Here is a 24,324-nt window from a genome sequence, read left to right as displayed (position 1 = left end):
TGGAACAATTGTCATAATTGTGTCACAGTCTAAGATGCAAAGAAGATTGTCTGTTGTAAACTTTGTGCGACCAGCAAAATCTTTCAACTGCAAACAATTCTACATCTGATTCTGAAGCATCTTCTGACGTGAAACTCATAGAAAGAAACTCCGGCCGCCACTGCTAGTAATGATGCACTTGTCGGAAGAGAGTGGCATTAAGCCACTTTTGTAAAAGCACTAAAAGCATACTCCTGACTGCTGTTATGATAAGTTAAAAAGTCGGGGGAGACTGCTTTGTATGGGGGGGTAGGTAGTGAAAGTAATATAGTAATGTAACGTAACTAGTTACTTTTATCACCCAGTAATAAGTAAAGTAATATTATTACTTACAAGTAATAAGTTATTAGAAACTTATTACAATGTCTGAGTAACTTGCCCAGCACTGTTAATTAGTGAGCATTAGAGGTGCTGGTAGGCAGGTTTTGTTACCTTCTGACAGAGCCAAGCTAGCTGTTTCCCCATTTCCAGTCTTTGTGCTAAGCTAACCAGCTGCTGGCTGTAGTTTCATATTTACCGTGCACACCATATTTACCTTTTAAAGAGTATGTTTAAAAATACTGACATGTGTGAGGACTTGCACCACCTCTACTTTTTTGTATTTTTTTTATCTCTTGCACTATACATGATTCTATACAGCTGTGGCTGTGCGTCTCTCTAAAATGTATCCACTGTGACTAAATCAGTAAGCACACTCACTAATACTTGTAATTTTTGTAACAGCTCAGCTATTGGTTTAATATCTCCATCACAGTCATTTTTATACATCACTCCTAACCTATCTAGTCTGGTTTCATGGTATAGCATCATAAAATTCAGCATGAAATACAATGTGATGAGTCTGTTATGAAGTATCAAAAGCAGGAATAGTGATTTATTTAATTTATTTTTTGACACCTAAATCTCATTCATTTCAAACGGGGGATTACTGTTGTCCCAATTTTCTCCTGCCTTTTGTGTTTGCTATCACATCCCTCCAAATGTCTGTGGGAGGCTTTCCACCTATCCAGTAAGATGAAGTTGACTCGAGAAATGTTCAAATATATTATCACCTCCAACCATGCTATTCTCTCTGGTGGGGGAAATGAGAGAGGAGAAGCAGAGGAAAACCTGTGCAGCGTTTTGAAGCTTTCTATGGCCACAGCCGTCCTTTCAGTCACATAACAAAGGAAGAGATGATGTCCTTGCACTATATGTCTGCCGTTAATATAGCCAGACTCAACCACACCTGATAGTAGCTTAAAATAGTGCAATAATGCACTTTGTAACCGGGAAAGACAGGTTTCAAAAAGACAGTATTGTTTGTCTTTTCTTAATGCGCAATTATTGTACTTAAAATATTCTTTCATCAATGTATTTTTCCTTACTGTATGTGTTTCGTGTGTGCTTGTTTGTTTATGCTCTGTAGGTATGTTTTGTGTTTCCGTGTCTGGATGACTGTGCATATTAGAACAGAGCTGCAGTAAGTTAAAGGATATGTAGAAAATTAGTATTAGACAAATTGCTAGAGATAAACACAAGAACTGCAGCAGTATTTGTCTGTTGAGAGTTTCTGTTTCCGCTCCAACGGGAATTTGGCTGACCACTGGGCTGCTGGTCAGATTGTTGTTGGCTTACGGATCAGCTGATTGTATTTTGTTGGTGATCCGAACGGGAGCTTTTTTCCCTCGTCACATCTCCATAACCATTATACAACGTTTATGAGCCGGTGACAATGTCTGACAAATGGGCTTCCATTTGAGCTGCTGAAGAGCTTTTCAGCGTTCACTGGCTGTTTTGTTGGAAAATCAAACACAAAAGTTACAGAGTAAATAAATATAAACTGGTAACTGAGCTGCAACGTTGCAATTGGGGTCATTGTTCAGTGTTAATTAAGGTTTCCACTGATTGCCTTCAAATCTGTAGGTGTGCTTCTGAAATCCTAGTTCACTCTTTGGCCCAATTGTTATTTATCTTGTGTCGTTATGCACAAAAACTGGTTGCTACCACTTTGTATGGGCCGAGCAAGGTCACATAATGAATCTTCAAACCATTTACATTTTTCTAGATGTGAGGGACATTTCTTTTTTTTTTCTTTTTTTTACATTTTACAGCTGTTATTGTGCAGCAAAGCTAAATGAATACAAATACCTTACCTAGAAGGAGGATTTCGCATGAGAATCACACTCCTCAAGCAGAGTGAGCATTGTGCACTATGCTGCTAATCTATTTCTGTCGGTTACTTAGCCAGTACCTGTCTCAACCTTCAACACCGAACTGCAGTGTTGAAGGTTGTAGTTGATACTAGAAGTAGTGACAGGACAATGTGAACAGTGACCTTGGTTCCTCTGCTGTTCTCCTCGGCCGAAATAGTGTAGCAGAATGTAACAAAACACAAGGACCTCCTGATTCACCTGGCTGCCAAGAGATTTGTACTCATTCAGGGCTTAAAACGGCGCCTTTAAAAACAAACCTACTGTAATATGGCTCAAGCACTTTATACTTTCACAGACGTATCTTTAATTTTCAGATAATTTCTGCTGTCTGTGTTCTTCGAGCTGAAGGCTTGGTGACTCAGAGTACAGTGCTCTGTCTGTAGGGATTGGAGGGCAGAATGTTAAACAGGAGCCCAGAGCCACTGCTGTTGAAAAGCAAACAACTACAGGGCTCAGACCACATTGGTGTCAAGAATGCAACTGACTATTTGTGTGGCGCGCATGTTGCTTGCATTCTTTGACGTGTGTGTGTGTGTGTGTGTGTGTGTGTGTGTGTGTGGGGAATGAAAGTGATGTACTGAAAAAGCCATTCATTTTACAATATACTAATGTAGTGAACAACGGTGTGGATTTGTACATTTTACATTGAATAAATTTGGAGCTACCCTAAATTCCTTTCTCCTCCCCAGAGAAGAAGGGGAGGGGTCAAAGTTGCTTTCTCTAAGTGCTATCCCGACCATAAAACTGGCACCTTTTTGATTCCGAAGCTGATAACGCGGGGCCTGACTGTTAAACTGACAAAGAGACACGAGCCAGCCATTGGCATTTCCCTGAACAGCCTATCAAAACTGGCCCCCCACACACGTTTCTGTGGCAACTGACCTTATTCTTTGTTTTATTACCACATCAAAGGGATACTCCTTGTCTCACCTATGTGTGACATGGTCCAGACACTGAACTTTCAATGTAAAACGGACTGCAGTCTCCAAAGACTCAAAGCATTTAATTAAATCTTTAGTTACCTGATTACGTTTGCCTCTATTTGAGTAGTTATGTTAACTGTTGTTGCTATCTGTTGTTGATATTAGTGCTGAAAAGAAGTTACTTGTGCAGTGTTTTTATTTTCAGCAACACTCCTTCATCTAATGTAATCCAAGCTTTCCTCATGTAACCTGAGCTCCCCCAAGTGGGCGAAATAAGTATTACATGCCCTCGTCGGAAATGCCGTTAAATGTATAAATATCCTGACCACTAATGTGACAATTGTTTCCTGTTACCAAATGCCTAGAACAGTACAACCGTTCAACCATTGAGGTTCGATTGTGGAAAATGTTTGATTATAATACGTGCAAATAGATTTCTTTTCTTTAGACATTAAGTTTAGAAAGGCAGTCCCATGGGAAACCTGAGACGCCCCCTGGGGAACCACGCCCCAGGCAACAAAAGAGCGACACGCGACCTCGCTTCGCTCTCTGCTCTTCGCTGTTGGCTCTTCCACCCTGCTCTGCTCGCTGGACGCTTCGGCACGTGTGGCGTGCCTCGCCAGGCAACGCCCAGACTCGGCCAGCGAAACAAACAGGCCCTTTTGTTCGCCTGAAGCTACACACCTGAAGTGCCGCGACATCGATCTGCCTTCAGTTTGTTTTTATTTTCTTTATTTCTTTTGTTTGTTAAAGTTCTCAGTCCATTAAGTTACACTGGACTAATTCAGGAACGACCAAGTTCCATTTTAAGCCTTTTTCGTCGAGCCAGCTTCAACGAGGTCAGACCAAGCCACGTGGTCTCGCCAGCTACAACGAAGGAAACCTGCAAACAGCCGAATTGCCAGACGGAGGAGGCGTTTTCAATCAGACACGGAGAACCCCGGAGAATCCCTAGCAAAAAGCCAGGATCGGCAGCTAGCGTGGGACCAGCAACAGGCCAAAAGCAGACTGTCGACAAGCAGTAAGACTTAACACACGTTCTGTGATCAGATGTCCATTTTAACTCCACTAAAATCATAGCATTAGTTTACTTTCAGTAGCTCTTCTATGCCGTATGAGTCAAATGCTTCCCACAACCGAACCTCCAGGCTCATTGTTCAGCAAATGTTTGTTCCCTGTATCCAACCATCTTTTTATCACCTTAGTTAGAGAATAAATTCACTGTAATATAACCAAGAGCTGTGTGTGTTGCCTATTTATAGTTCCTGCCAAGAGAATTGACCCTTTAGATATGAGACTGACTGACTGATTTAAGATAATTGAGCGATTATTAACTAACTGATCACTAGTAATAATTGTATAATTATTCAAAACTACCTAGAGGTCCGGAGACTCTAGGATTATAACAACTCCGGTGGTGCCCTTAACGAAGAAATTTTGATTTTATGAATATTTTTTCATAATTGGGTATCAATTCTCATAAATTTATTAAAATGCATAACTAAAATTTTTAGGTCTGCTACACTAACATTTGTGCTAATCACACCCCACATTTCTTTAAATCTTCTGTAATCAGAAGACAGTGGGGCCATTTCAACCAGTCCAACGTTGATCTTTCCATTTCTAAGCTTTTTGCAAATTGATGTTTTTGTTTCATGCAGTGGTTTGCGTGGGATTGACATTTTCTTCTACTGGGAACATTTTATATTGCTCCACGCTGCATTCTGGGTCATTTTCTGCAGCACTGTTCTTGGCCAGGTTCATGCATTAGAAGGATTAGACCAACCAGGCTCCTTTTTTAAGTCAGGCACGGTGACCTGCAGGTGACCGTAGTTGCATTATGAAAATGCAAAAATTAAATACTGCTAATAATTGCTAATTACTGGAGACATTTTGCACCTTCATTTCGCATTCCACCTCCATCATTTGAACTTTAAAGGCCATGTTAGCCCTGGGACCAATTAATTTCTACACACACACACAATTGTGAATGCTGCAAGCAGCACCTATTATTATCGATAAAAATATTCATAATTTCAAAAGTTTTGTATAACACCATATTTTATTTGACTTGTGGTTTATTTTAAATTACATTGGCATCATCTCCACAATAGGAGAGTGCAACTCTTATCCAACGAATAAAAGAGATGAATGAACTGAGTGCGGGTTTGTTTACTTTTCACAACCTCCTAGCCCGTCATGATGTAAGCAGACATCCTGTCGGTTCAGCCATTGTTCTGAGGACATTTATGAGATGGCGTGTGCTGCCAGATGCTGCATTGTAATTGAAAGGAAACCGTCTGGACTCTCTTTCCTCCTCCTCATCCTGCTGCTGCTGCTGGCACTTCAGGAACGTTAGCTCTAAGTGGAGCTTTACTGGCTCATTTATTTATACACTCTTTTTTTTTTTTTTTTTGCTGTTCCCTCTGTCTCTCCACACATTCCCTCTTTATGTGACATTCTATTTATTTTCACTCAACTTCATCCCCACACTGAATGTGCAATTTGTAAGAGGATTTTCTGATTTCTTTGGCGTCAAATGGTCTCATCAAACCATATTATTCAACTATGTGTACATTAGTCTTATTTTACACTACAACCAATGGGCAGAGCTTTTAAGTGGTGCTATGTTGTATATGTATACTGTGTGTGTGTGTGTGTGTGTGTATATACAGTACATTTATATATACATATACCGTATAAATAATACAAACATGCACTTGTTACATCTTGTTCATTTTCTCAACAGAAAGGTAATGTAGTTCTCCCGCTCTCTTTTCCACACACCCTCATATACAACACACACATCTGCACGCTGACTTACAGGGTGCAGACACCCTTGAAGATGCAGGCCACTACTGTCGTCTGTGTGGTTTCCATGGCAATATCGAGCGATTTCCTCCTCCACTCCCCTGAGTGGCAGGAATGGCAACTGCTGAGGAACAAAGGTGAGACGATGGTCATGGAGAGAAAATACAGTTGCACGTGAGGGATGTACTGGACCGACACACACACACACACACAGGCGCGCACATGCACACATACACTGACCTTCCATTACCTCTGTAATGACAAGGCAGCAGTGCTGTTGTGTCACTTTAGTTATAGTTTCATTGCTGGCTTGTTAAATATGCTCATGTATACCATACAAAAAGCAGGCATTAAGGGAAAGAATGACAAACAAAACTATACTAAAGAATAGCGATATCATCATCTTAAAATGCTGTAAAGATGGTAAGACTCATCATTTCACCCGCTAATTCAGGAGCGGTGTCTGAAATATTGCATCTCACCAGTGATCGAAGTATTGAAATCCTTTCCTTAAAGCTGCAATAATCAATATTTTCATATTAACAATAACTATAATTTGAGAAGGCTCACTTGTAGTGACAAACCCACTGAGAAAGTCTGTAGCTCACCTCAGCTCTACATAGTGATAAGCCACTATACCTTTCCTGCCTAGCACCAAACATCTAATCAGATGAAGTTAGCAACTGGTGAACATCTCAGCTAAAAGACAGATATTTCCCTCAGGAGTTGCTGAAAAGCAAAACAGAACTAAAAGAAGAGTGAATATTGGAATTACGTTGTGTAAATACACTTGGCATAACAACTTTGTCAGATGATAATATGTCAAAATAGTGTTTACAGGTTGTTGTCTAAATTAACGCATTAAAGGGTTTTCTGATCTGACACCCATATCGACGGGTCAACGTTTGTCCATGCCTTCCTAAACCTTTACAAACAGTTTACTGATAAATCCTCTTCTATGAAGTGACAATGCAGTGGTTAACATTCGGCTTGGTTTAGGCACAAAAAGAACTTAAGTTTAAGGAAAGGTCATTGTCTGGGTTAAAATAAGTACTTTGCTAAGATTAGAAAAACATCAGTTTTGGTTAAAATGATATGATGAAATTGTCATAAACTTGTGGTTCAGGTTTGGGAATGAATATAGTCGTGCTTAAAATGTCTTTGAATTTCACTAATAAACAGGAAACAATGGTTAAAGTCTGATGTTTGATGACTAGTGATGTGTTGGTCACTATGAGCCGGTTCCTTAAAGTGAACAATGGGAGTTCTCCTCCTTTGAGCTAATTTAACACCTTTTTAAGTTTGTTTATGTAAATTCAGAAACAGCAAAGTGGCCACAGCTGCCAGATAAATGTAACAAAATCATACTCTCTGAAATTGAGCTGGGTGAAACAAAATAGAGTAAAATAAAAATACTCAAGATGCAAATCCCTGAAAGTAAGTACACTACCTGAGTTAGCTCCTTCATTGGTTTATTAGAGGTAATAAAATTATGTTTAATCCCCAATAGATAGTAACACACACAGGTAAAAAAAAAAAAAAAAAAATAGTTTGTCCAGGATAAACATACAGGACGGCTTGCTGCAGGCTGCATCCATATGACTGATGGGTGACAGCAACACTTTTTTGGATGTCTCACTTATGCTGACAGGCTGTTGTGACAGAGGTTGATGCTGGTATGTAAACAGTGCTGAGCCAGTGTTGGCGTGGGGTGATTATCATGATACCCAGTCCTCTGGAGCTTTCTTAGCCTATATTTTTGTGTGTGTGTGTGTGTGTGTGTGTGTGTGTGCGCTACCTACCTGTCTGAGATTCTTGCGAGGCGGCTCTCTTTCCCTGACAGCGGTGCTTTTGTGTCTACGTTGTCCTGGGCTGCTGCAGGTAATTTCCCCACCTATTGTCCCCTTCCACACTGCTAGAAACTATAATTCAGCTCTAACCAAGCGAGAACAGTACAGCTCTGTTGAACGCCGCTTCAGTCAGAGTGAGACAACTGTGGCAGTGAAGGATGGTTGGAGCGTGTAATGGTTTAGGGAGTTGTTACACCGTGCTGCGACTGGGAGGACTGGGCCTGTAAATGGACATACATGGGGAAGCATACCATCAAATACGCACTCATCAAAGTGGACCTACACACACACACACCCCTTTCGGGTGAATCTACAGCGGTTGAAATGTCAAACATTGTCTTTTGTGGCTGAGTTACTGCATGTCACTGTATGTCACAGTGAAGTAATGTAAGAGCTTGTGATTGCTGGCTTACAGGCTCTGCACTAAAACGTCAGACTGCTTTGACAAACAGCAGTTCATCTTGCAGTAAAGCTGAAATAGTATAACGTATCTGACAGCTGGTTGTGTTATTGTTGCTGTCGGGGGGGGAGGAAGAAAATGCCTCTTGATTCTTAAATGCTTCTTTGATTTTGATGTTTTTGTTTGCCTGGCTTCATACTTGCATGTGTTCGGCTCATAAAAACCCTTCTGAAATAATCTGAAGTTTATTTCTCTTTTATGCAACATATGCGTATTTTAGAAAGATGTACACTTGTGGGATATAGAAATCTGTATCCAATGGCAATACTCTGGTATGGAAGAGTAATGGCTGTGTTCCTGGCGGCGGAACAGTTAGCTATGGCAGAGATCGGTGAGTGGGTCTGGCTCCTTGAGGCCTGACTCACACTAAACCACCGCGAGCATTCGGCTGTCTCTGTGCAGTCAGCCAGAACCTGCAGCTTGTCCAACAGGACAAACAACAGGACACAGATTATTGTTAGAGGCGAAGAGACTGGCCAAGGATGGTAGTCATGGAGTTTGGTTATGCGTTGTGTTTGTCAGCAGCAGGGGCCGAAGCTTTGGAATAAGGCCTGGGTTTGGGATAGCAGGTTCGGGTAGGCCTATGGTTTTGTTTTGGCTCCAGTTAGCGGATGGAAATGAGCTAAAGTGAGGCCCAGAGGTGGATCTGGAGCCAGAGTGATTTTGTGTTTTGTCTGGATCTGTGTTTGAAAATGGGTATGGGCTGTGGTCAGGGGATGAGATGGAAAGTACCTGGAGCGTGGTCAGTCATAGCACTTCCCTCATTCCACAAGCATTAGATTCAACCCTGGGGGGTCTTGCAAATCCCTCTCCCGCACTGTCTGACAGTTTGTCTTCTTAATAGGCTGCATGTCCATTTATACTCTCTTCATTTATACAACAGGGCTGATGAGAAGGCCACAAAAAATGGGAACCACAGGAGAGACGTCTAACAGGAGTTAATGGGCCACTAAGGGAATATGTGGTTTTGAGGGCGGGGATGTTGTAACCACTACACCTTCTCTGGGTTTTCACGGCTCTTTAAGTAGACCTCTCGAAGAATTATAATGACAAACTTTCCATTTTGCTGCAATTCTAGATTTTGGAGTTTATTTGAAAAAGATGCTTACAAAATACAGTGCTATAGCTCACAAGAGACTTGGCCTGAATGAGCTATGAAGAAAATATTCAAAAAGTACAAAACACGGTGATGTCTATGTGCCCTGAGAATATGCCTATGATTAAGTGCCAGCTCGTGAGCAGTCATTTTCTTTCAGCTGTCATTTTGTTTCTTTCTTTTGTTTCCTTTTATGCACAATAGGGAAAGTAGAAGAAACAAAACAATACAATTGACAAGATGACAAAATGGAATTGGAAATACAGTTGACAAGAGTGCAAAAAGGGATTTTGTGGCATTGTGCGCAGTGTAACCTACTTTCAGTGTGGCAACAGTGCAGCTACATTATTGTGGTATGATATGAGCAGAATATTTGCGTTTCCGTGACAGGCGTCAGTTCATTTATCATTTGGCTTTGTCTCTCCCTCTTCAGAAAGTAGTGTTCACGAGGGAAGCACTGGCAACGACAATGATGGCAGCATCTGTGGCAGTGATTCCGCTTTCTACAAACAGAGTGAAGGTGAGTGATGAACGGGCAGCCTTCTGTGGCGGTGCAGATGGGTAATTTCAGCCACAATTATAATTGACATTATCTTTTCCACTCCACAGTTGTCTTGCCTGCTGTGTTACAGCCATATTGATTTTTTTATTTTCACAATTTGTCCCTTTTCCAATTTTCTTAAAAGGTTGAGCTTTTATGTTTATTGCTCACTAATTGTTGCCTTAACAAATGGAGAACATTATGAAAAGTGCATGTGTGTGGGTCATATCAATGCTACACAACACTAAATTGACAATCCTCTTTCGGTCAATAAACCGCACACACATTAAAATTCACACCCGTATAACCCCCGACATGCCATCTCACACAAATGCACACGCTGATAAAATTATAGCCTCCTACACACCACAGACATTTAGACACACATGCTTTACTATACACACACACCCACACCCACACCCCTTCATACACAAATAAATATGCAACAACCAAATAGCCCCAACCTAATGATAAAGGTAATTTCATTTGTTTGCCTGTAATTATGAGTTGTTTATGCAATGATCAAGATTTGCCATTTAGATAATGGCAGCTCTTCAGAGGCCCACAAACAAAGTTTGTGTGTGTGTGGGATATGTGTTTGCACCAGACTGTGGTGTTCAAATGGACAGTTTAGACTATGTTGCATTGTTTTCTTCTGTACTGCTTTGTTGGGAGTAGTTGTTGCCTGTTTATTCTTTGTACCAAATTGTTTCTGTAATTATTTCAAGTATGAAATACATTTTAATTTCAGCTTTTCTTCTGGCTAAAGCACTAAAGCTAGGAATAAAATTCGTTCAGATCAGAGACTCACAACCTTTTCTGCTTTTGACCCCTTTAAAGAGCATTCCACCGATTTAGCCCTGAACCTCTGTAACACTGTCAGACTCGGGATAGACTGTTTAAAAATGGTATCTGCAGAATGTTGCTGCAGAACAGATATCATCTTTTTTTATTTCATGCATGCTTCTGCCGTGTCAAAACCTGGTGTCTACATTACCCACAATGCAACTTGACTTATCCAGGTGTGTTATGATAGATGTGTAAAATCAGTGGTGTTCCCCTTTAAAATTAATGTCTCCTTGAGAGCCCTTGTCACAGCTTGAAAAAAACCCACAGAGTAATTTTTCCCTCTGAACTTCTCAGATTATTTCACTCGAATACTTATTAGAGCCCAGAAGAGGGAAATATATCCAATATTTCACAAAATAATTAAGATTAGAGAGAAACATTCAAATTTCCTTTTCATTATCCATTTAATTATCTTGTGACCCTTCAGATGTATCTTGTGAGCCATTGGAGGGGTTGTGACCAGGTTGGGAACCCTTGGATTAGAGTATGAGTTCATTATGTGTGCTGGTGGGATGTCTGTCTATGTTGTCGCATAGGTTTAATATTTCTGAAATGTTTATGTGGGTGGTGTGTGTGTGTGTGTGTGTGTGTGTGTGTGTGTGTGTGATGTCAGGACACAGTATGGCAGAGACCCTCACAGTCGCCTTGCGTGTCGCTGAGGAGGCTATAGAGGAGGCCATCACCAAGGCAGAGGAGTTCAGTGACAGCTTGGTGAGACATCCCTCTATTCCTCTTCTTCCCCTTTCTTTCTCTCTTGCTCCCTCCTTTCCATTTGCTCTTCATTCCCCTCTTTTCTCTCCCTGCTTTCTCTGTCATGGCCTCTTACTTCTACCCTCTCTTCCTTGCCTCCCTCTTGGTTTCAGTATCAGCGGGATGCAGTCGTGGTTTTTGGCGTCTGCACAGACCCTCTCCTGGTAATTGACAGTAGCTTTGAACAGAATGTGTGTTTGTGTGTGCAGGAGAAGCAGAATGAGGCTCGGTATCTGCGGGACCACAAAGAGGAGCTCATAGAAGAACTTGCCACAACCATTGTACAAAAAGTAGGTCAAGTGTGTTTTATTATGAATGTTTACTTTCCACTTGTGTATAGAAGCGTTAAGTGTAGCTAACCTCATTCAAATATAAATGCACAGGGGAAGATGAAATTGCAGTATATCAAGCAAGTTCCACCACCTCTGTCTTCACTTTGACAGTGTGACTGATTAACCATTGTAATGTTACACAAAAGTGTTTCCATTGATATTACACTTTGGCACAGAAACACCGAAAATTAAAGTTCTTTTTCCTCTTTTGAAATTGGGATTAGAGCACCATTTGAGAAAAGGGCAGAAAGCCTTTGAAAATTATATTTTAGTTGGAATTAAGATTCAAATGACAACCACTTTAGTGTTAATCATGTCTTCTAATTTGCATACACATAGTAAGTGGAGACAAAGTTTGAAGTTTCTGATTGCTTTTTCAGTTTTAATTAACATTTGTTGGCCATCAAGTCTTTGAAGGTGAAATAAATATAAAAATGATGGATGTGGTGGTGCATAATACTATGTGAAAATTCAAATGGAAACTGGGTTATTGGATTTTAAAGTTTCATTATAACAAATTATTCATGCAATTGTAAACATAAAATGCTGGTATGGGATTGCGCTTTTTATTTTCCAGTTTGCAATTATTATTCTAATGTTTTATTTAAATAAAGCTTGCTGTGTGCTTACATACCTCGCAGCACTCACATTTTGTCTACTTTCACTTTCTTCTTCCCCTTCCTCGTTTCCCTTCTCAGATCATACAGAGGAGGAAGCGTTCAGAGATGCAGACAGAGTATGACTTTGTCTGGCCTCAGCCTCAGTCCCTGATCCAGCCCAGTGAACTCCCCTCTCCATCTCAGCCTCACGCTTCTTCACAGGCACCACAGGACCCCCTGAAGACCTCCTACTCCCTCTGGGTCAGTCTCTCAAACTGTTAAAACTCTCAAAATGCCAGCCATACCCGGTGAAGTCGAAAACAGAACTGTCCTGTTTGTGGGTAGAGACTGGTTCAGAAGGATTCGATTGTCTTCTATTGTGCACCATGTGTTTAAAGAAGGGTGGTTTGGTTTTTCCAGCGTACAAGCTGAACATTTCTCACTTCATTTCACAGCACATTTAAAATAATGCTCCTCTGTCTGTGTTTTGGTATGTGCTCGTCTGGGTGGACCAGCCACCTTCTCTGTGTGTTTGTAAAGTGTAAAAAAAAAAAAATGTAAAAAAACACAGGAATGTTGTGTTTGGCAGAAAGTCACTGTAACTTTTCAGTGGCCCTGATATCACATGGTGGTGACGATGTGGTCCCATTCAGAATTGTACTTTGGTCTCTTTCTTTGCCTGATGTCCTCTGTGGATTGGAATTTTGCACACGTAATCCTTGTATAAATATTCACAGGATTATGGTATTCTCCAAAAATGTGTATGTTGTTGCTGTTCTGGATTCATATGCAGACTAGAAACATTGGAGTAACTAATTTAGAGGATTGCTTGGACTTGGACAACACTTGGCAGTCTTTGTGTTTTATCTACTGTATGCATCGCCATTTTCTTCGGGATAAAGGGAACAGACCACCAAGCAAAATAGACACATATGTGCACAGGAAATAGCTCTTTTGTCAAGTGTTTGACCATGGATTTCCCCTTTAGGTAGCCAAAAGCTAAGTATCAGAAGTATCGCAAATGTGATCTGAACCAAGTATGAACCAATTCTAATTGATAGCTCGGTGGGCCAGACCAAAAAACTAAGAACATGTAGCTAGCATCGTTCCGCTAAATGTTTCAGGTTCAACACAATATGGTGACACGTAGGTTATGCAGAAACACATAAGCCCCTTTTACAATGGACAAAAAACCCACTAACACCGGCTAACATCAGGCTTTTTTCTTTAGTGTGAAAAGGTCCAATCGGCATTCACTCTCAGGTCAAATGACTTTGCAGTAGTGAACTTGGCAGTGATGGAAACATGACATCCGGGTGGACACGCAAAATCTTGCCCCTTTTCCTGTGCGACTCTTTCATCTGTTTCCATTTGCAGACGTGTATTTACATATCATCCATATGTTAAGGTATTATTAGCATGCTAGGCTAACAATCTGTCAGCTGTGACTTTATATCCGCTCTGTGACTTCTTATACAGAACATAAACGCCATAAACACACCTGTCACCTGCCGAACACAGTGCATTAACTGGAAACACCGTAGCTACCCCTTCTTTTTACAGTCTATGGGCTACACACATGCTGCTTTTTACTGTTTACTAGCCCTGTTTTTCAGCGTGATCATGATGTCAAACACGACAAATTTAGAAAAAGGCATAAAAGGCAAACTCGTCTACTGGCAATGTGAAAGGAGTCTATTTCCTATTTGAGCTGGTTTACTCGCCTTTAAAAACTTGCTTACACTTGTTGTAAACGGCTAATAGAGATATATAGTACAAACAGGAACACAAACCCACAAATCAGAAATACACACACACCTGGCAGTGGTTCACATTGTTAGTCAGCAGGGACTCGTGGAGATTTGTCATCGTCCCGTGTGTGAGCGGAGCATCAAAGCTGCGCTCCCCGGGCCTCACCGTTCTGTTTCCCGCTGTTTCACTCAGCGAAGATCAAAGTGCTGTGAAATACGAGGGGATCCTCCTCAACCGCTCGGCCCGCCATGGGACGAGCTCTGTTTATCAGCTCTCTGCAAACACACTCACAAAAGACAGCCTTGGGGTAATCTTAATGGTGTATCCCATCCATTGTCAGAGCTGATTTTTTATTTTTTTTTTTCTCTAATCTTCTGTGATCTACAAGAAAGTTCATTCCATACTAAAAGAAAATCTGGATTACATAAAAAGGAAATCAAGATTAAGACTTAATGTTCACCAATTAGACTTTAGTTTGAGTTTGTACACCTGAATCCAAGCACTGTCTGCAGAGTAGGAAAAATTCCTGTTTAATCCAACCCAAATTAACCTAACCAGAAAACCTCATCCTAAACCTAAATCAGTCACTTGGCAACGAGTGGACTAGACTATTTTTTTTTTCTCATCTTTCTTTCATTATAATGACAGTTTATGATCATATATAAAGCTAGTTGCAGAACATCTCACTCTCACTGTGATGGAATGGCAAGAGCAGTAACCCCACCCGGATTCGATACATACAGAGAGACTCAGAGCTGCAGTTGTCTATAATTATTTAGTTGTTTTCTAGCGCCACCTGCTGATGAGATTGTTGACTCTCAGCCACAATTGTACAGCTTTCTGAACAGAGAGGAAGCGGACTAGACAGATTGACCCAGTGCTCTCTCTTTATCTATATGTGGATATTATATGTCAGTCTTCCAGGCCCCTGTGCTGTCCAAAAAGTAATACTCTGTCTGGAGCTCCTTTGACTGAAAGTCTGTCTGAAGGGCCTGCTGAGTGATGGGTGATGTTCAACTTTACTTTTCCTGTCAAACATCTGTGCCTCAAACCTGTGTGTTTTTAATGTGTGTGCTTGCAGCGCTCACGGTCAGCGTTCTCCCTCACCAGTGACGACTCCCCTGAGAAAGGTCCAGAGGAGGAGGGCGCCGGGGCAGGCTGTGGCTTGCAGGAGTACGCTTCTCTGAAGAGGGAGGGAAAGGCCACCTCTCTACCCAGCTGGAAGAGTGTAGACCGTCTGGACAACTCCAGTAAATGCCACACGACCATAGACTCAGTTTTCCTTTGATTCCTCCTGATCCCAGTACTGGTGCAGATGCAATTGTGCATATTTGCACAACAGGGTAAAATGTGGGAGCACCATCAGGTCCTTTTTGAATGTAAACACCTTGCTCAATGGGATTCATAATGCTTTTGTAGAGCTTAACTGTGAAGTATTTTAACTAAATAAATAATAAATAATCTTCTGGCAGGGGTGTGATCAAGAGGTGTTTCTTTCAGATTAGGTATATTCCCAATAGGAATGTCGTTTTCTTGTAATATTATTACTCCTTTTTTGTTGCTTTTTTGAGACATAAATATATTACATTTTACTTGAAAGTAGTACTTCATCCAAAACACTTAAAAGGTAACAATAAAAAGTTTGTAGTTTTCTAACTGATGGAGAAAAGTGGCTGTGTTTGCTTGACTTGGTTCCACTGGTGTCCAAAGATGACATGTTTTTATGATGCAACAACTATTTAAAAAGTCTTAAATGTTAGTACATGTCTCATTGTTTTGTCAGAATATTACTTAGTACACTGCTTCTGTTGTTGCTACTGTGCACAATGATCATAATTTTAGAATTTTAAATTTATACTGTAATACAAGTATTGTTAAAGAGTAAAATCTTGCATTGCTCTTAAAGATTGAGATTTGAACTTCATGTTCTTCCAGGTGCGTCCTCAGTGCTACAGAGCCCAGACGGTAACTGGATTGCTCTGCACAGCTCGCAGCTGTCCCGGCCCAGCCTGCTTACCAAGAGGAAGAGCCTGGTGTTCAGCGTGTTGGAAAAGGAGTCGGGCGTCATCTCAGCGTACGACGAGATGGGGTCCGATTCTGAGGAGGACGATGAAGGCGGCTGGGGTGCGGCGTTGCGACAGTTCCGGCGCAAACTGTCCGATGAGACTTACTACACAGACTCGCAGCACGACCCAGAGTGGACGTACACCCAGCACCTTCCCATTACCTCACCGTCCTCTGGCCAGTACACCAACACAGAGACTCTCAACTCAGACTCAGAGGCTTCATCGGTGCTGTCCGCGTGTCCTCGCAAACCGCCGCACAACCTGCTGAGGAAGAAAGGACCGCCGGACACACACCTGCACCCTCATCACCAGCCGCTCTACCACCAACACCTTCACCAGAACTTCTCTCCATATCCACTCCACTCTGAGGCACTGGATGTGAACTTTAACCCTAAGGTAATTTGCATTATGACTTTGTTTTATTCTGTATTAGAAAGTCTGATGTGAATATCGTGTTTAAGATTTTGAATTTATACTGAAATTGTGACTCATGTGTCTCATTGTCTGGAAAGTTGGACATTATTTTATTGTTAATACTGATGCATCAATGTATAATAATCAGCATTTATAGCTAGGTCCAGTTAAAGTTAGTTTTAGCTACTTTATACACAGTTAGTTTAGTCGTTCTAAACCTAGGGGTCAGGCTCCTCCAAAGGGTCACAAGATAAATCCGCAGGGTCATGAGATGAACAGACTGGCAGAACTTAATTTTTTGGACTTTTCTCTCTTTGCTGTTTTTATGAAATATTGGATAATCTGACCTATTTGAGACACAAACAGTTATTTTAATTAAATCATCTGAAAATTCTCCTTTTACTGGAAACTCAGACGTCTAAAACATGACGAGAGAGAGATTTTTTTTTAAAGGGATCACAAGCCAAAAAGGTTGTATTATGTGTTTGTTTTTTTTTGTTTGTGTTTTGTTTTTTTGTGTAAAATGTTATTCTGAAATGTAGCCAGTAACTGTAACTGTCAGATCAATGTAGTGGCACTGAACAGTACAATATTTCCCTCTGTTGTGAAATGTTGTGAATTAGAAGTATAAAATAGGATTAAATGGAAGTATGTGTACTTGAGTAAATGTACATTTTTATTTCCACCACTGTTCCCAGGTGATGGGAGACAGCAGCGAAGCTGAAGAGAGGCAGAGTGACCCGGTCAGAAGATCACGACGACGCAGAAAAAGCAAAAGAGAGCCATCAGCAGAGCAGAGCAGGCCTGCAGGCCAGAGCCACACCCAGTCCGTCTACCCATTAGTACAGGTAATAAAATACCTGTACTTCTACTCTTACCCAGTGTTTTCTAATTTATCCTTAATAGTGAATTTTTTTATGGTGGACATGATGGATTTATTTTGCTTTGTTAGTATGTATTTCTGTCCCTTTGTCTCCTCACTCAAGGAGAACAGTGGTTTTCTACTCAGTGCCCTCCTGAAGAGGGGTTTAAGTGAGGAACAGTCAGTACCTGACACTATGCCAATGGCCACAGCTGCACCAGACGCCTTCAAATTAGATGCCATGACACCCGAGCCAGAGGACTTGGACACAGTGGCCCCAAATTCAGCAGCCCCTAGCCCTTCACATCCACACTCTCTGGCTCCAGGGTCCCAGCACTCACCCAGCAGCCCAGGGCCTGGAGACCCTCTGGAAGAGGACCTGCAATCCAGACTCAGCCAGCTGGTCAGCCATGCCAACAGCAGAGACAGCAGCTCATCCGAAGAGGAGCACACAAAGTGGCCTGCGGACAAACAAATGGATAAAGAAAGTGACAGACTGAGAGAGAAGAGGCCAAAAGACACAGAGAGAGAAAAGCAGAAGGCAAGTGACAGATTAAGAGACAGGAACGGCAGTAGGGGAAGAGAGAGAGCAACTGAAACAGTGGAACAAGTGAATGGACAAGAGATGAAAAAAAGTGAGAGGTTTAAAAAGAGTCTTTCAGTGAGAGAAGAAGGAAGAGTTAGGGAGAGGAGATTAGAGAAGGGGGGGGCAAGTTTCAAAGAGAAAGTAGACGACCAGGAGCAAAAGAGAGGGGATAAAAGAGAGCCGAACAGACAAAGCAAGAGACAACATGCAAGAGATGTAGAGAAGGAAGCAGAACAGAAAGGAGGGGCAAGGCGGAGTGGATCCAGCGCAACTTCACCTGCTATTACACCTTCTTCCCACGAGGGGGTGCAGTCAGACAACCAGGTAAGGAGATTAGAGAAAGTACAGTAGATTTGATTCCACCGCTGACCTTCAGCTTTTGTCACTTCCCTACTTGGGAAGTACTGTCTGTCTGCCTGTCTTTTGATACGTTTATTTTTCTTTCTTTTTTATTTTACCCACAATAGCTCTTCATCCTCTTACCTTGGTCTTTTATCCTTGTATTTATGTGACAATCACTGCTGTCCTTTGTCCCTCATCCTGTGTTTTCCCTCTTTTTCTGTGCTGTCCTTCCTCTTCTTTTTTTGGTTGGTCTGTGTGTCTCTTTGTGGATGTGTGTGTGTGTGTGTGTGTGTCAGGAGGGACAGAATGACTTGGAACAACAGCAGAGGCTTCAGTTGCTCTCTTCTCTCTTACAGCAGGTGAGATATTAGCTAGAAAGCAAAGGAATTGTGTGATGTCTTGTGCAGGATGGCACACCTGAGGAAATACATACTATGACACATACAGCACACACACACACATATATCCACACTTGCATGCATGCATGCATGCATGCATGCATGCATGCATGCATGCACACATTTCTTAAATACTCTGACTAAACGTACCGTCACACATTTACTATCATGTCAATGATAGCTGGTGGTGTATTTTTTCTTTTTTCTGCAGCTAAAGTAGCATGTAGTAGCAGACAAAATTGCAGCTGTCTAAACATAAGTAGTAACATTTCTGCTGTTCCTCAAAATTGAGGTGTTTTTTCTAAACCTTCTACTTTGTGTTGTAATTTTCATTCATACTGGAAGACATCCATTACAGAAGAACCGCAGATTATTATTTTTTTCATTAATAAGTCTCAAAAGGTCAGAATGCAACACAGCCACAGGCCCAGTTGTGTTTATCACTGGTAAAACTGCATCTGTGCAATTGCTATAACTTTCACTTTCTTTAGCCATAGCTGAGTACAGAAAGTCCGTGTTTGTTTTCTGAAGTTGCAGTCAGACAAAACTATTCAAATTAAGTACACAGTGAGAGAAGACATCCATATATCAAAATGACATCTTTTGAAATATAGGAAAAGTCCCTTAAAGGTTCAGTGTGTAAGTTCTAGTGACATCTAATGGTGAGGGTTGCAAATTGCACCCCCCTCCCCTACCCAAGCGAGGAGTATAGCTACGGTGCCTGAGACAGGACAAAGATGTCATCGATGAAATAAAAGAGATTGCCAGTCAAGAAATGAGGTTTGTTTAAGTTATATTAAGAAATTATATAAATTAAGAAGAAATGAAGTGCTACATGATGTCTCATACTCCTGTAATACATTATTTTACATCTTGGGAGGGTTGGCACACATGGACTAACATAGAAGAAAATGAAAATGAAGAAATTCTCAAAAACTACCACATCTAGTGCATCCAGTATGACCACTGACAGATAACAGGACAACGGTAAGCCTCACTGTTTCCACACCACAGCCCATTATAAACCACAATACATCACGTTTACAAAGGCATTGGCTGGGGAGGATCAAGGCTCCTCTGGCTTTGCTTAATTAGATAAGCATGCAAATATTACCAAAATGTCTTGGAATAAAATACTGGAATACATCAGAAACACAAAGTCAATGATGTCAGATTTCATTCACTATATTCAAACTTTCATTCACTATATTCAAGGTTCATTTCATATATTCAGATGGACAAACTTCATATATATACACACACATATATATATATATATATATACACACACACACTAGTACTGACAGCCATAACGTTTTTAATGGGCATTTATCACGTGAAAGTACAAATTACACATTTGTGTGCACAGTGGGAAGCAATATCCAATAACGTTTTTTTAATGCAAATTCGCAAGTATTCATTATTGGTCACTTGATAGGCACACGGTCTTATTATATATCACCATTGGCAGTAAAAAGAAATAAATGTTTTCCACCAGGGCAGTAAGATGTGAAGTTTAGCTTGCTGATCTGAGCTTCGATGCTGGAAGCTGCCGTTTTATTGCCAATTAGTGATCAGCTTCTCAAGAACATAACAGACAAAGCCGAAACAGAGCGCTGGAGAGAGAGAGAGTAACTACATGAAATTAATCCAACTAACAATAAAAAATTTATATAATATTTTCTACCAGTCAGTAAAAGGTCAGTTGGCTGATGCTTCCATGGTCTAAGCTAACGTTACGGTTTTATTGCCAATTAACGTTACTGATCAGCTGATTGTCTCCCTAACATAACCAGCAAAGCCAAACCACAGGCATGAGAATAAGTAGGCGCCATGAAATGAATCCATATTTCACACCACTGACAGGAGAAACATGGCTCTCTGTGATTATGGCCAGCTAATAGCTAAAGTCTGACAAACAAAGTTAATCACCTGTCCCGCAGAAAACAGACAACTTCAGCTCCGCTTTGAAAAACACATTAACCTTATAGCCACAAAATCCGTGATTTCTACCGTCAGATGTTTGTCCCGACTCAGTCTGGCTGTTGGCTCTCATGCTAAATAACACGTGTGTGCTTCTTCATTTGTCCAAATATCACTTCTCTTCTTACTTCTAATAAACCAGAAGACTACTGGGAGCTGTATATTACTATTATTATTATTATTCCCTCTTCTTCGTCTTTGTACATATTCAGTGTAGTGACGGGCTTACACACTACCGGAATTACACATGCAGAAGAAGAACACCGTGATGACGAAACGCACTCTGTAGGGCTGTTTGTTCGTTGACGGCTACAGTAGAAACATGACGACAAAATACAGCTACCTCCATAGAAGGGGGTGCCCGCGGTTATGTAGATATAAATGTCTCATTCTAAGGTAATAAAAACGTAATGGTTCATTATGGTCTTTACACACCACTGAAAACATAGTTATGGATCTTATATTGCATTTCTGTAAATAGAGCATCAGAATGATTACACACTGGTCCTTTTTAAAAAGGAAAACGTAGCAACTCCCAAAATCAACTTCAACAACTGGTGCAGCGTCACCATCATTATGTTAATAGACAAATTGCACCTTCAGTCTAACACATGAGCTGTGCCCCGATTTCATAGTGCATATTAATTCTAAGCAGGTCCTGGGAATGTAGTAAGTGACTAAATGAACTTTAAACTATCCACAAATATGTCAGTATGCAAATTAAATATGCTTGCATGTTGATGTGCACTATTGTCCAGCAATCCACTGCACAAAGGGAATAAAGGATTTATTTATTTTATTTTTTTTTTTTTTAGTGGATTGGAATTGCGTGTGCACATTGCATTACTTCCTGCAAAAAAAAAAAATTGGTAAAGTACATTGATTCCTTGTATGCTAACTGCAAAAGAGCATGTGTCAGAAAATCTGAAATTGCCCACATTTCATAAAGTAAATGTAAAATCTATGATCCCTTATGTTAAAAGCAGTGTTCCAGTATTGATATTTTCACATAGCAAATTCATTCATGAACATATGTACAAGTCAAAACCAATACAGACACACTTAGAATGTGCACTTATGAGCTCACCTCCTGTACTAGTGTTACAGCTAAGGCGTGTGGGTTGATGTTGGTCATTGGCCAGACTCATTATAAAGGCTCCTATGAGTAATGCCCGTCTCTTACATTGTGTATGACTCATGTACTGGTGTGGTCTATTTCTGTTTGTTTTTACAGATCCCTTTCAAAGCCACCAGGATGACCCAGTTTGACGTGTATGAGGGACATTGATTGTGATATTTGTGGCTTTTTAGTCTTTATTTTGTATTTACCTAAAAGTCGCACGAAAGTTAAGGAGTACCTGGAATTTAGCCTTTATTTTTTGTTTTTATCTATAAAACATCTTACAAAGGATTGTAAAATTAATAAATAAATAGTTACAAATTGGAAAATGAGGGCGAAAGTGCAAATGTACATGAACATGGGTGCATGAAGTGGGACAGTGTGCAGGTCATTATTGTTCTGGTTGTCCTTCTCTGTAACACACATGTCATACATTTAGGTGAGGATAAATTTTTAAGTTTTTAATGATTGTACAGGATTGATGATATAGCTGTTAAACGCTTTATATTGTAGAAAGATATACCTTTAGTTAGACATTGCTAATAAGACTAAGTATTCAGCCATGGTAAAAGCTCTAAGAGGTTGTACAGTGCTGTGAGCTAAATGCTAACCTCAGCGATACTAACATGCTCACAATGACGATGCTAAAATCATATATATATATTGTGTGTGTATGTGTATATATATATATACACACATGGGGAGAGGGAGAGAGAGAGAGAGAGAGAGAGGAAGTTTGTCCATCTGAATATATGGAATGAACTTTGAATATAGTGAATGAAATCTGACGTCATTGATGTGAAGTGTGACACTGTTAGTGAATCAGCAAGAAAGTGTCCAACGTCCGCAATTTTGAGCAATGAAGAGATTATAAAAACACTGGCGAATGCATGTATGAGCCAAAATACTAGAAACCACATCCAGTACCGTTTTCCTGATCTAGAAATGTATTCTCTTTTATCGTGGAAGACCAAATGCAGGAAACCTCCCAGGCCAGGCAGTTCCCATTTATCAGGCAAACTGAAATACGCCTTTAACCTCACAGGTGCCCCCCACAACAGCCCCTATAGAATCTTCGTATGTCCACACAAAAGGGCTCAGGCATTAACTTTTTAAAGAGTAAGATCCTGTGTTTAACCAGAAATAGCTGTTATATCACTCTCTTCAAAGCCACCGAACTCCATTGACAAAAATTTTTTACCGCTGCCAGGTTATTTTTTTCTGTGATATATTCAGACGGACAAACTTCATATATATATATATTATTTCCTAAACGGCATGCCATAATAAATATATAAATAAATAATATGGCTAACATACTGATGCTAAGCAAGTGCATTCTCTACCATGTTTACCATCTTAGTCTAGTATGTTATCATGTTACTTGAAACTAATATGGTAACTAGTACCAAACACAAAGTGCTCTATCCAATAGTTGTTGACATATTTCAGTCTGGATCAATGTGGTGGACTGACTATCTGGAACAGCGCTACCAACTACAAAGTGACATAAACGGATGCAGACCGACCAGAAAAAGACACATAACGACTATAGAGACACACAGACACAAAGGAACACAAAATGACCAGAAAGAAAAGCAAAACAAGATGCGAAATGACATGTAAAGCAACTCAAAAGAGATGGAAAAACAACCTGAAAGTGACACAATACAACTGCAGGGAGATGCAACATAACTACAAAGAGACATAAAGCGACAAACAAAGAGATGCAAAACATACAAAAAAACTACAAACGATGCAATATTGTCATTTGTTTCCTTTTCTGTCTGTGTGTCTTGCTCCTGAGTAGGAGGGTGGGGTCCGTGTACATGTCTGTGTCTAGGGATCCCTTGTCTCTTGCTTTAGTACTGCAAGGTTCAATTGAATTTTGATTAACACCAGTGTTGTAGAAAACAGTAGACATTCAAAAAACAAATAATTTGGTTTTAATAATAGCAAAGAAAATAAATCTCAATACAAACATGCACTTGTTGTGTGTTGTCCATTTTCTCTTAACAGAAAGGTAATGTAGTGTAATGTAAAGGTAATGAGTTTCTTTCACACTCACATTAACGAAATAACGCAAAGATGCACACTCACTCGACATCTTTGCAGATGCAGGCCTCCGTCGTTGTCTATGTGACTTCTAAAGTTTCTTGTTTGGAAGTCAATCAAACAACCGCAAAGAGAGGCAAAATAAGATATAAAACAACAAAAAAGGGATGCAAAACAATTAAAAACACACAAAACAACCAGAAAGAGATACAGAACAACTGCAGAGATGTAAAACAAGATGTGAAATGAGACACAGAGCAACTACAAAGAGATGCAAAACATCCAGAAAGAGGCATAAAAC

At 40.4% G+C, this 24,324-nt stretch overlaps 1 protein-coding gene across 10 annotated transcripts in view; it reads left to right on the top strand.

Moving 5' to 3' along the window:
* myripb (myosin VIIA and Rab interacting protein b) overlaps positions 1 to 24,324 on the top strand; it is a 124,240-nt gene that overhangs the window by 90,809 nt on the left and 9,107 nt on the right. For 5 of the 10 annotated variants that reach the window (XM_046065964.1, XM_046065961.1, XM_046065962.1 and 2 more), the window contains 9 exons: positions 9,808 to 9,894; positions 11,378 to 11,475; positions 11,724 to 11,804; positions 12,545 to 12,706; positions 15,279 to 15,447; positions 16,133 to 16,659; positions 17,376 to 17,525; positions 17,664 to 18,449; positions 18,764 to 18,826. In XM_046065964.1, coding sequence (XP_045921920.1) covers positions 9,808 to 9,894; positions 11,378 to 11,475; positions 11,724 to 11,804; positions 12,545 to 12,706; positions 15,279 to 15,447; positions 16,133 to 16,659; positions 17,376 to 17,525; positions 17,664 to 18,449; positions 18,764 to 18,826 — 2,123 coding nt within the window. Of the gene's footprint in view, positions 1 to 4,137; positions 4,179 to 5,983; positions 6,106 to 9,807; positions 9,895 to 11,377; positions 11,476 to 11,723; positions 11,805 to 12,544; positions 12,707 to 15,278; positions 15,448 to 16,132; positions 16,660 to 17,375; positions 17,526 to 17,663; positions 18,450 to 18,763; positions 18,827 to 22,082; positions 22,224 to 24,324 lie in introns of those variants that run through there. The other 5 variants (XM_046065970.1, XM_046065966.1, XM_046065988.1 and 2 more) reach the window with 4 other exon arrangements.

This window comes from Micropterus dolomieu, linkage group LG01 (genome assembly GCF_021292245.1).
Source record: "Micropterus dolomieu isolate WLL.071019.BEF.003 ecotype Adirondacks linkage group LG01, ASM2129224v1, whole genome shotgun sequence".
Taxonomy (NCBI): domain Eukaryota; kingdom Metazoa; phylum Chordata; class Actinopteri; order Centrarchiformes; family Centrarchidae; genus Micropterus; species Micropterus dolomieu.
The sequence above is the reverse complement of the archived record's forward strand: the minus strand, read 5'-3'. Positions and strand labels throughout refer to the sequence as shown.